The sequence below is a fragment of the Siniperca chuatsi genome, linkage group LG23 (assembly GCF_020085105.1).
Source record: "Siniperca chuatsi isolate FFG_IHB_CAS linkage group LG23, ASM2008510v1, whole genome shotgun sequence".
Lineage (NCBI taxonomy): Eukaryota > Metazoa > Chordata > Actinopteri > Centrarchiformes > Sinipercidae > Siniperca > Siniperca chuatsi.
Window position 1 is genome coordinate 23,188,553 of NC_058064.1, and position 13,637 is coordinate 23,202,189.

At 42.3% G+C, this 13,637-nt stretch overlaps 1 protein-coding gene across 12 annotated transcripts in view; it reads left to right on the forward strand.

The window, feature by feature from the left end:
• The first annotated feature begins 176 nt into the window (after positions 1 to 176).
• sult4a1 (sulfotransferase family 4A, member 1) overlaps positions 177 to 13,637 on the forward strand; it is a 119,780-nt gene continuing 106,319 nt past the window's right edge. For 11 of the 12 annotated variants that reach the window (XR_006376714.1, XR_006376720.1, XR_006376715.1 and 8 more), the window contains exon 1: positions 177 to 976. Coding sequence is in view for 3 of the 12 variants with exons in the window: in XM_044185254.1 (XP_044041189.1) it covers positions 808 to 976 (169 nt within the window). In the remaining 9 variants the exon portion in view is untranslated. The remainder of the gene's footprint in view (positions 977 to 13,637) is intronic. The other variant, XM_044185256.1, reaches the window with a different exon arrangement.

A 13,637-nucleotide genomic window follows, 5' to 3' on the forward strand; every position in this document is an offset into this window, starting at 1 on the left:
ATATTACTGCCTTGTTTGATTTTATGATGTCTTGATACATTGCTGCTTGTTCGTAACTGTGCCTGTAAGGTGTCCTTGAGTGCTTTGAAAGGCACCTATGAATAAAACGTATTATTATTAGTAGTTATGAATAGAAAAGTCACAACACCCACTCACACAACACTCACAATTTAACAAATCATTCATTTCCATAGCATTAAAACTGACAGATGAGGTGTGCACATGATGAAAATGCATAAAATTGTGAATAATTAATACAAGACCTCAAATCAAAGTAACGCACACACAAACAGTCTTATATCAGCATGATAGTTTTATAAACTGACTATTAAATATCAGATACAGTATAAGACCCAACAATACAGGCAATAGAATTTTATAGGCCTATACGGTTGATGGAGCAACATGGCAGCCTAAGTGAGTAGGCTATGGTGCCGTAGACCATAGTATTATAATAGTATAGGATTATTACAGCAGCCTTATGGTAACAGTGCTTACTGGAGCGTGTAGTTCAGTGTAATGTGTTGGGAAACATCCTTCCTCTGCGGGCGCGCGCATCCTCGGGCCCGGCGAGATTGGTCCTGATGCTGGGATCGTGCGCGCGCATTACATCACTTCTCACCCGCGTGATTGGCTGTAGGTCAACTCATCCGTCTGCCGTGCAGCATCCACTGCGAGTTTCAGCATCCCGAAGCGAGCGGCAGCGGCGTTTCAAATCAACCTCATCACCATCATCATCCTCATCTTTGATTTCATTAACTTCGCGCGGGCGTTTTCTTTTTCTTGCACTGGCGGCTCATTTCGAGGATGGCAGAGAGCGAGGCAGACACGCCGAGCACGCCGATTGAGTTTGAGAGCAAATACTTCGAGTTTGATGGAGTGCGGCTGCCGCCCTTCTGCAGAGGGAAGATGGAGGACATCGCCAACTTCTCCCTCAGAAGTAGCGACATATGGATTGTCACCTACCCAAAGTCAGGTAAACAAGCCTCTGCATCACCTTCTGCACAGTGCTCGCCGTGTCTTCAGATTTCGGCTGCAGCAGTGACTGCAGGCTTCCTTTGTGATAATTAAAGTTCCATCATATGAATAAAGCACAAAGAGAGCAAAGTTACAACCTATATCAGCCACAGAGTTCATTTTGCACAACACACAGGCCACAGTCATCATTAAAATTGCAAATCAGGTCGTGTTTCATATTTAACACCGCTGGGTGGGTCACCGTTATCTATTGTAATCTAGTGTTTATGTTGCGCTTGTGCAGTAGGACTACATTTTATAGGCCTCTAATCAAGCAGTATTCCAGCGTGTATTTCATAATCAGATTCCAACAAATTGAGTCAAAGTAAATTGATTCATGGCTGACTGTAGTGCATCAGTCAGCCTACACGTCTAAACCTGGCCTTCATCATCCACCGTAATCACACAGATGGAAGTTGGTGTTTACACGCAGCTTCGGAGAGCCGTGGCGCAGCGCTGCTGCAGGCCGGATGCCGTGCGCGGTGCCCTGCTGTGCGCTGGGTGGGTCCGGTCATATGATGTCTGGTGGGTAGCTGGAGCTCGCTGTCTGTGCATGCAGAAGGGCAGAGGGAATTTGATTATTGTGGTGGGACTTATTGGTATTATTATTATTGTTGGTTTAGTGTCTCAGCAGAATAGGAACACCTGTACAGTATATAGGCTAATGGAAGAAAGTCAACTATGCACAGTTAGTGATCATCAAAAGGAAACTGAATCAAGAGGAAACCTTAATTGATATCAATTTCTCCACATGGGACTTTCTATGACTATACCCTAAATAAAAGTGAATGGTGCAACATGGCTATTAAGCTACGATAGCTTCCTCCTTTTTGGGATCTCTGGCCATAAACTAAACTTGGTCATGTTGTGGTTAAGATAAGAGTCAGAGGTACCATAAGTTTTTTTCCTTACTTTGGTTGGTAAGGTCATTTGTGCAACAATTTAACTAACTTTAAGGGATTCCTCAAGTATAAGACCAAAATAAGGAGAAAACCTTAAATACTTAAGTGAACATTTTATGGAAACCTTAAGGAGAAGAGGTACAGTGTGTAGGATTTAGTGACATCTAGCAGTTAAATTGCAGATTGCAACCATTTGAATACCGCTTGCCTCACCCTCCCCTTCCAAGCGTGCAGGAGAAACTACGGTGGCCGTGAAACTCGCGGAAAACGCGAAAAGACCATATCTAGAGCCAGTGTTTGGTTTGTCTGTTCTGGGCTACTGTAGAAACATGGCGATGCAACACGGCGGCTTCCGTGGAAGGCGACCTGCTCCCTCTGTAGATATACAGCGCTTATTCTAAGATAATGAAAACACAATGATTCTTATTTTCAGGTGATTATACATTAATGAAAACATGAATAATATATTCCATTTCTGCCATTATATACCATAGCTCCTCCTAAAAGTTACACACTGGACCTTTAAGGGTGTTTTGGAGCAACCAATTTAATTTTAAGGAAACCTTAAACCAGACTTTAAGGATAATCTTAATGTGAGGTGTTTTGTGCAACCAGCCCCTGGCCTTTAGTATAAGTATATTTAAAGTTATGTTGTGACAATGCCAGAAGCCTAAAAATTAAGGGGTTTGAAAACCAGGCCAAAAATAGTAGAGTGGTCAAAGGGTGAAAGCATAGTGTTGGACATAGAACAATGAATAATGCTTGATGGGTTCAATTGCATGAATGCATTGTATATTTGTATACAGATGTTAGTGAGTGGATCGCACAGGGTTGGTGCATCATACTGCAGTACACATCCTGTTACATGATACTGTAAGAGAAAGCAGTAGAGCCAAACTCTCCCGTGTGTAAGATCGTGCTGCTTCCTGTTTAGGTTTTGTCCTGCAAGCGTAGATTTGTGATACATCCTCCGATTCCATCCAGAGAGGCCTTATGTTAACTGTACATGGTCATGATTAATTTACACTCTCCTGGAACTCCGTACCTTTCATGTTAACAGTGGAAAGACAAGTGCATTTCTCCAAATTATATCAAATAAACTGCAGAAGGAGTTCATTTTTCAGATATCCCACATCAGTGCAACATGTCTTCATTGTGATTTTATATCATGTGAAACCTATTTGATTAAGTTGGGGTCCAATCTTTCAGTCACCAGAAAGAACGTTGATGTTGGACAGTTCTGCAAACCCAGGATTACTTTCATTGCTTTTCTTGCTTTGCTTTTCTGTGCATGACATCTGGAGTATGGTTATAGGTAGGGAAATATTGTGGATATGGCTTGTAAACTATGGTTAAGGCATGGTTAAGGTTAGGCAACTAAAACACTTGGTTAAAGTTGCACTTATTAATTTGTTAATTTAAACAATGGATCAAATGACTTTGTGAAATGTGAAAGGTGTCACTTGTACTGTAGTGGGTAATTATCACCACCTCAGCTCTACGGTGCGTTTTAGTTCCTTTCAGCTCATTATTTTGATTTTACAGCCTGCAACTTTATTGTTTTGGTTCAGTCTCAGGCAGCTGTTTTCAATGAAAAAGCTCTGATAAACTTACTGTACACTACCTGCTCAGCACCAAACAGCAGGCAGATATTTCCCTCAGGAGTTGGTGGAGACAAAACAGAGCTAAAAGTAGTATATATTGGACTGACTTTCACTGGCCAGAAATGTGACTCCAAATAAATGCTAATGTTGCTCTGTCTGCTCGATGAGTAAACAAGCCATTGTTTGCTAACACGTTCGCTATATTAAATTAGGTGATAATATGTCAGTGCTGTGCTCACAGCTTGTTCTGCTGCCTCAACATGGCCAAAAAATCTAATTTTACTGCCATTCCTGCTTTGTAGTTCTGAGGGATACTGGGCTAGTATTTTTGGGTTATGGTCACAGGTCACATAAATAATTCAGGAAAAGGTTTTGTAATATTTATGAATGTTTCAGTATGATTTTGATCATGATTTCGCATTTTTCTAAGAGTAACTAAACCCCCAAACCACTTTTTTCCAGCTGAAAACCAATGTATATGGGTATTTAGTAGTGTTGTTGATGGATTCAGGTCCAAATCTTGAATAAATAAATATGCATAGCGACCGCCCTCTACAGGTTGAAACCCGGCTATTGCAATTGAATTTTGCTAATGGCTGATCTGGAGGCAGGTGACGCATATGATGGCAGCTTTCATCTTAATTTAACAAAATGACCTTGTGGAGTGAAATCAGTGATAAATTAATTTATATCCAAAGAACTCTGCTGTTTTTTGTGCACATGAGACCTGAAGCTTTTAGCTTTAAGCTCCCCCTCTCTCCTGTTTCCTTCCTCCTGCTCTGTGTTGGTGTATCTATCGTCTTCTGGTGCAGAGGGAAAGAAAGCATATGTCAGGCCACAAGGTTGGGATGCTACAGAGATGTGATGCCATTGGCTCACATGTGACAGTCTTGGCCAATGGGATTTGCAAGATTCTATAAATATAGGGTGTGCGAGTGTACAGTTTATGATGGCAGTGCATTTATGACATCAGCCGTACACTCAATCATGACTCCCTGCAGGAGATGCACCTCTGCACTGCACTGCACACACACACACACACACACACACACACACACACACACACACACACACACATAATCACAGAGGGAAGTATAATCAGAAGCACCAACATAGAGGAGAGAGCATCCTCTGCTCTGGCTGCATGCTGTGTACTGCTGTACAAAATAAAAATTTTGCACATTTAAAGAGGCGCTCCACTGATTTACTGTACATGTCATGTGGGAGTGTGACTGCTGCTCTGGAGGAGCTTTCTAAAGTCTGAGATTATAACCCTGATGATGGGTTATCACTGTTTGGACATGCAGACTACACATTTTTACCAACAGACAAACTCAGGGCATGGAGTTTGAAAGATGTGGATGTTTACTAGGTAGAGAGGTATCAGATTGCATTATGGGAAGTTTAGTATCCATTGTTTTTGGAGCTTGACCCTCATAGACACCACGAGTCAGAATATCTTGTTTGTACTTAATTTATCTTACCTGTATTATCGTGTATTATATTTGATTTGCTTAGTACTTCTAGTCCTTTTATCCTCAAGCGTGCATTGACGTGATAGTGAGCAGTTGTAACGAAAGAGTTTCCCCTCTGGGATCAATAAAGTATTTCTGATTCTGATCTCAATCTCTGCTGCAACAATTTTGATAATTTTTTATTTAATCTCTCTTGCTATTCCCCCAGTGTTATGGAAGTCCCATACTAAATTGCTGAAGTGCCCCTTTAAACAATATGATATGACTGTCAAACCACAGTGGTGTGTGGACTCACTGGTAGGCTACAAATATTTTCATTCTGTAAGAAAATGTAGAGTTCACCATTAACATGTTCAAGTTTTTAAGTGAAGGCAAAAGCAGAGTTAGCAACTAAGATAAATACCTACTCTTTACAAGGATAGGGAAATATACATTTTGGAAACATTTAGCTAATTCAAATTCAGCACTACTAAGTGTCTTTATCAAAATGTTATAAAATGCATTCAGAAAAATGCTAATAATTTTAAAGCAAAGATATTATGTAATGTTTAACAGTCCAATTGATATGTACACTACGTGGCTAAAACTACAAAATTGCTTACGATTCTTCATTATAGTGACTAACTATCTTCTTCTTTTCCTTTCGGCTGTTCCCTTTGAGGGGTCGCCACAGCGAATCATGTGCCTCCATATAACCCTGTCCTCCGCATCCTCTTCACTCACACCAATTAACTTCATGTCCTCTCTCACTACATCCATAAATCTCCTCTTTGGTCTTCCTCTAGACCTCCTGCCTGGCAGCTCCAACCTCAGCATCCTTCTACCAATATATTCACAGTCTCTCCTCTGAACATGTCCAAACCACCTCAGTCTGGCTTCTCTGACTTTATCTCTAAAACATGAGCTGTCCCTCTGACGTTCTCATTCCTGATCCTGTCCATCCTCGTCACTCCCAAAGAGAACCTCAACATCTTAAGCTCTGCTACCTTCAGCTCTGCCTCTTGTCTTCAGTGCCACTGTCTCTAAGCTGTACAACATCGCTGGTCTCACCACCGTCTTGAACACCTTTCCTTTCATTCTTGCTGATACTCTTTTGCCACACAACACACCTGACACTTTTCTCCACCCGTTCCAACCTGCTTGCACTCGCCTCTTCACCTCTTTTCCACAGTCTCCATTTCTCTGAACCGTTGACCCTAAGTACTTAAAGTCCTGCACCTTCTTCACCTCTGCTCACCGTAACCTCACCGTTCCACCTGGGTCCCTCTCATTGACACACATGTATACTGCGGCTAAGCTTCATTCCTCTGTTTTCCAGAGTAGACCTCCATCTCTCTAGATTTTCCTCCACCTGCTCCCTGCTCTCACTACAAATCACAATGTCATCCGCAAACATCATAGTCCATGGAGATTCCTGTCTAACCTCATCTGTCAGCCTGTCCATCACCAGAGCAAACAAGAAGGGGCTCAGAGCCGATCCTTGATGCAAACCCACCTCCACCTTGAACTCCTCTGTCACACCTACAGCACACCTCACCACGGTCTTACAGCTCTCATACATGTCCTGCACCACTCTAACATACTTCTCTGCCACTCCAGACTTCCTCATACAATACCACAGCTCCTCGCGCTGCACCCTGTCATACGCTTTCTCTAAATCTACGATGACACAATGCAACTCCCTATGACCTTCTCTGTACTTCTCCATCAGCATCCTCAAAGCAAATACTGCATCTGTTGTACTCTTTCTAGGCATGAAACCATATTGCTGCTCACAAATGCTCACCTCTGCCCTTAGCCTAGCTTCCACTACTCTTTCCCACAACTTCATTGTATGGCTCATCAGCTTTATTCCTCTGTAGTAGCCACAGCTCTGCACATCTCCCTTGTTCTTAAAAATTGGCACCAGTACACTTCTCCTCCATTCCTCGGGCATCCTTTCACTCTCCAAGATCTTGTTAAACAAACTGGTCAGAAACTCTACTGCCACCTCTCCTAGACACTTCCATACCTCCACAGGTATGTCATCAGGACCAACTGCCTTTCCACTCTTCATCCTCTTCAACGTCCTCCTTACTTCACTCTTGCTAATCTTTGCTACTTCCTGCTCCACACCAGTCACCTCTTCTACTCTCCGTTCCCTTTCATTTTCCTCATTCATCAACTCTTCAAAGTACTCCTTCCATCTTCCCATCACACTCCTGGCACCTGTCAATACATTTCCATCCTTATCTTTAATCACCCTAACCTGCTGCACATCCTTCCCATCTCTATCTCTTTGTCTGGCCAGCCTGTACAAATCCACCTCTCCCTCTTTAGTGTCCAACCTAGCATACAAGTCCTCATATGCTCTTTGTTTGGCCTTTGCCACCTCTACCTTCACCTTACGCTGCATCTCCCTGTACTCCTGTCTACTCTCTTCAGTCCTCTCCATGTCCCACTTCTTCTTAGCTAACCTCTTTCTCTGTATACACTCCTGAACTTCCTTGTCCCACCACCAAGTCTCCTTGTCCACTTTCCTCTTTCCAGATGACACACCGAGTACCCTCCTACCTGTCTCCCTGATCACATTAGCTGTAGTGGTCCAGTCATCTGGGAGCACTTCCTGACCACCCAGAGTCTGTCTCAGCTCCTCCCTGAAAACTACACGACATTCTTCCTTTTTCAACTTCCACCACTTCGTCCTCTGCTCTGCCTTTGTCTTCTTCATCTTCCTCACCACCAGAGTCATTTTACACACTACCATCCTGTGTTGTCTGGCTACACTCTCCCCTACCACTACTTTACAGTCACTGGTCTCTTTCAGATTACATTGTCTACACAAGATGTAGTCCACCTGAGTGCTTCTACCTCCGCTCTTATATGTCACCCTATGTTCCTGCCTCTTCTGGAAGAAAGTGTTCACTACAGCCATTTCCATCCTCTTTGCAAAGTCTACCACCATCTGTCCTTCTGCGTTCCTGTCCTGAAGACCAAACCTGCCCATCACATTCTCATCACCTCTGTTCCCTTCACCTACATGCCCATTGCAATCTGCACCAATCACCACTCTCTCACCTCTGGGGATGCTCACTTCATCTAACTCACTCCAGAATTTCTCCTTCTCTTCTAACTCACATTCTACCTGTGGGGCATAACCACTCACAACACTGAACATCACCCCTTCAATTTCCAGCTTCAGATTCATCAACCTGTCTGATACTCTTTTCACCTCTAGAACATTCCTCACAAACTCCTCTTTCAGGATAACTCCTACTCCGTTTCTCTTCCTATCTGACCCATGGTAGAAGAACTTGAACCCTGCTCCTAAGCTTCTAGCCTTGCTACCTTTCCACCTGGTCTCCTGGACACACAGTATGTCCACCTTCCTTCTCTGCATAATGTCAATCAACTCTCTAGCCTTCCCTGTCATAGTCCCAACATTCAAAGTCCCTACTGTCAGTCCTATATTCTTAGCTTTCCTCTTCTCTCTCTGCCTACAAACACACCGTCCTCCTCTCCTTCTTCGTCTTCGACCAGCAGTAGTCCAATTTCCACCGGTTCCCTGTAGGTCAACAGCACTGGTGGCGGTCGTTGTTAACCCGGGCCCCGACCGATCCGGTATGGAAGTCATTGTCATGATTCGCATTTTTAATTTGGCATGTGTTTTACATCGGATGCCCTTCCTGACACAACCCTCTGCATTTATCCAGACTGGCACAAGAAGACACTGGCTTGCGGTTGCAAGGGGACTAACTATCTGCTATACATTTAAACATACACTAGTTCTGCTCTAGCACTCATAGCACTCTCCTTCTTTTAACGACTTTCTCACTAATCCCACAGTACATGCTATTCAGTTTTGCTAGCTACCGTTCTTTAGCTTAGCAGCTTGCAATGGATTCTCTCTCTCCCTCTCACTCTCCTGCTCTCTCCTGCTCGGGGTGTCAAATGTTTGACTATTCCTCTGCCTCCTTTAGTGATAATGGTACATGTAATAAATTAAGTTTATTTGTAGCATTGGAGGCGAGGCTTAGTGAATTAGAAACGCGGATCCGCACCATGGGAACTCATTCATTAGCTGCTGTAGTTAGCTAGCCCTCAGTAGCTAGTGCAGACTGACCAGAGGTAGCTCCTGTTAGCCATCCCACAGCGGCTCCCGAGCAGCCAGGAAACCAGGGAGGCTCGGTGACTGTCCGAAGGAAGCATAGCCCTAAGCAGAAGTGCGTTGGTTTACCACCAACCTGTTCACGTTACTAACAAGTTGTCCCCACTCAGCGACACACCCTCTGGGAAACCAACTCTGATTATTGGTAGCTCCATTTTGAGAAATGTGGAGCAGCGACCATAGTAAAATGTATTCCTGGAGCCAGAGCGGGTGATGTCAAATCCTTTTTAAAACTGCTGGCTAAGGATAAGCATAAATACAATATGATAGTTATTCACGTTTACGATTACGCCAATCGGAGGTCACTAAAGTTAATATTGAGCCGAAAACCTGGTCTGATTAGGAGAGATGGCATTCGCCCTCCTTTAGATGGAGCAGCTAGATATCTAGAAATCCAAGCTTATTAGTGGAGCTGCAGCCATCTTCGCCTCAAGCCTATTAATCAACCCTAAAACTAAACTAAATTATAACTCAATCAAAAGCCTTGTTCTTAGTCTTTCATACCCAATAAAACCAAAATAAAAACAACTCCAGGTTTCTTTTAACAAGACAAGTACAGAGACAAGTCCAATGCAATGTCCATTGTCCGATGCAATTAAAAGGTAATTTGTAATTTTCACCACTGCTGTCTCTGTGCTATGATGCACTCTAACTGACTGCAAATCCTCAAATAAACTATTGTTATGTAGAAAGTCACACAACTGATTGGTGACTGCTTTCTCAAGAATCTTAGAGAGTAAGGGAAGGTTAGATATAGGTCTATAGTTGGCAAAAACCCCTGGATCAAGAGTAGGCTTTTTAAGAATAGGTTTAATTACAGCTACTTTAAGAGACTGTGGGACCTGTTAATAAAGACAGATTTATTAACGAGCTATTGTCATAGTTAGCCACATCTCTCCTTCTATCCTTGTGTACTCTAGTGTTGCTCTCCCCTCCCTTTGTTCCTTGTCAGTCCTCTGTTCGTCTCTTGGTGTGTGTGTGTATGGGCCTGGGCAGGGCGCTCTGGTTTTCCCTCCTGCTGCTTCCGTAACGTTTTCTTCGGACCAGTCGATGGTATATTATATTGTGGGGTTACTGAGAGGAAGGGCGTTAGCTTGGGCTGAAGCTATCCATACTAATCAACCTTTGTCATTCAATTCAATTTTATTTATATAGCGCCAATTCATAACAGAAGTTATCTCATTGCGCTTTTCCTATAGAGCAGGTCTAGACCGTACTTTTCATAATATTAATTACAGAGACCCAACAAATCCCAAGCAAGCATTTGAGAGAGGGAGGCACAATGTAAAGACCACATAGAATTAAAAAAATGTTTTTTTTTTAATTGTAGAGTAGTAATTGTAGTGTTAATATTAATAAATTAGTAATAATAGGAATGACAGCTATCACTGTCTTTAGTAGAATTCTTGGCTAAAATGAGGAATGTTTTTGATCATCCTTATGCCTGTGGGAATGCTGGGAGACAACTGTTACAGATCTGTCAAGGGAACCGTAGTGTAGTGGATTATTCGATTGAGTTACGGACACTGGCTGCTGACGCAGGGTGGAATGAAGAGGCATTAATCAGTGTATTTTTGAAAGGATTATGCGAACAGATAAAGGATGAGCTGGTGTCTCGGGATGAGCCCACTAACCTAGACTCGCTGATTTCCTTGTGTATTAGGATGGACAACTGCCTACGAGAACGGCGCCAGGAGCATGCCAGCTGTCCCCATTCTCACACCTCATGCCACATACCTCAAACTATGTCCACGAGAACAGGAACACAAGTTCCATTCGCTGACACACGCCCGTAGCCTCAGGCCACCTCTGAAGTGGAACCCATGCAACAATGTTTAAAAGAACTAATGTCTATTTATCAGAAATCAGTCAAAGAAGCCAGGTCCTCTTAGTTCTCTAACATCTTGTTCTCTAAACTTGTATTTTTTATCATTTTTTTATCTCCCACAAACACAACACTTACACCGTCTCAAATTCTTCATTGCACGTGCACAAATCCTATGCTACGAATCAAAAATTAAGAAACTCCTACACTCACATTTTTGTTATAGTTGCTGCAGTCAATATGGTGCAAAACAAATTCACACACCTGTATCAAAAAATGTGAAGTCATGGACACAATTTGCAAATCAGTATGTGAATTCATGCAATGAGAGTTGAAGAATCTAGAAGAATATTTCCTCACAAATATTTTTTTTTCTTGGATATTTTTCTAGCACAAACACAAGTCAATAACTACAACTGCTTGAATCTGCTGCTACGAGTCTCAAATTCAGTTTTTTTGCTCACAAATGACAAGTTTTCTGCACTACTTTTGCACCACATATCTCAGTGAAATGTGGAGCACATCTGAATTTATTTACCTGTAGAGCCAGGGGCGGGCACTGTTTGGGCAGCTGTCTGTCTATTGTTTTCCATATTGCTTGGAAAATAGCAACTGGGGCACTGAATTTGATGAATTTAATGTTTATCAGATTGTTGAGTAATGGAAACGTTAATTCTGAAGGACTATGAGTTAACAGTTTGAGTCAAGAATAGAGGCTGTATTATGTGTAGCTCTGGTTGTGTCTGTGTTTTTCTTGCGATTGGTTTGTAAAACTGACTGCTGATATGTCTACAGCAGGTTGTGAGCTGTAGTTTCCCGGGTAAGCACACTGCTGCTGCTCAGGGTCATGCCTCCTCTGGAGCTGCTCTTCGCTGCTGGAGTGTCTCTGGGCTACGCAGAGCCGCTGAAACAAAGTAGTCCTGGCTGCAGCCTGCTTCAATTATTTTTCCAAGCTCTGCTTGTGCGTGGAGGGGCAGCCCGGCAGCAGCTCGCCCTGCAGACACCCGGCCTGTCCTGTTCGTTCTGTGTGGCATTCAGCAGCTGCACTACGATCCTGCTCACTCAGAAATATTAACATAATCTCCAATATTATAGGAATTATGTTCCATCAGTGCCACCAATCACATAATTTGTGATAGAGATAATTATTCATTGATCCTACGTGTCTAAAGGTTCATACCGATCTTTAAAATTTAAATTGAGATTACACATTATGTGCAATAAACATTTTAGTGGAGTTGCTCTACCTAACAGCTCTACTGACGTCTTGTGCAGGGTCACAGTGTTAGCCTACTTAAAAAAAACTTCCACTCGCAAAAAGGAAATGCAGAGGGTTTATTCTGAACTAAGGGTAACTTGACTTGATGCTGTGTAATATTTGAATGTGAGGACAAAAGCTGCTGTTCAAATATATGACATATATGACTGCATAAAAGCAGTAACTTAAGATATTCCTGAGTAATAAACTAATATCCAACCAGGATTTTGATTCTGACAGAAAACCTCTGCTAATTAATGTGCTTCGACACGTGCTTTGATATGGACTGAATGAATGAGAAAATAAAACAGCGTGTCTGACTCTGTAAGAGGGAGGAGACACAGAGAAACTCTGAAGAGGTTTGTTGACAACCTGTAGGTTCACAGAGTCCACCAGAGTTACCACGGCAACTGACCCAGAGTTTAAGTTACCTTTCTTTCTAGAAAGGAAAAGTTTCCCTCATCTCAGGGTTAACAAACTCAGTTTTCACTAAAGCCGCTTTCTGGAATAGATCCCAAAGCTACACATAATACAGCCTCTATGCTTGACTCCAACTGTTAACTCATAGTCCTTCAGAATTAACGTTTCCCATTACTCAACACTGATAAACAGTAAATTCATCAAATTCAGTGCCTCATGTTGCTATTTTCCAAGCTATATGGAAGTGGGCATGGTTTCATCTAAGCTGGGTTGGAAAAATCATGGACAGGCGCCCAAACAAGCTCTTTTGATTGGCCAATAGGGTTCTGATCTCTACAGGTATACAAATCAGTTTAGCGCCACATTTCACTGAGATATGTGGTGCAAAAATGAGAGCACACAGAACTTGTCAATTGTGAGCGAAAAAACAGCATATGGGACTCGTAGCAGCAGATTCAAGCAGTTGTAGTTATTGACTTGTGTTTGTGGTAGAAAAATATCCAAGAAAAAAAACATTTATGAGAAAATATTCTACAGGTGTGCAACTCTCATTGCACAAATCACATACTGATTTGCAGATGTGCATATTGTGTCCATGACGTTACATTTTTTGATACGGGTGTGTGAATGTGTTTTGCACCATATTCACTGCAGTGTATGAGTTTCTTAATTTGTGATTCGTAGCATAGGATTTGTGCACCTGCAGTGAAGAATTTGAGAAGGTGTAACTGTTGTGTTTGTAGGAGATAAAAAAATGAATACATTTCTACTAAAGAATTTTTCTTTGTGACTTCAAACTTACTGACACACATGTGTGACTATTTTCTACAACTACAGAGTCCACTGTCACAGGTGCTCAGTTGTTTTGCTCCAATAATACCTTTATAATTTTGTTCAAAACCATTGAATCCACAAGTAACCCTCCTCCTATCCAACAAACCGTTGCCACTCCAACAATCTGTGAGGAATTTCTATCCTTCTTCACAACC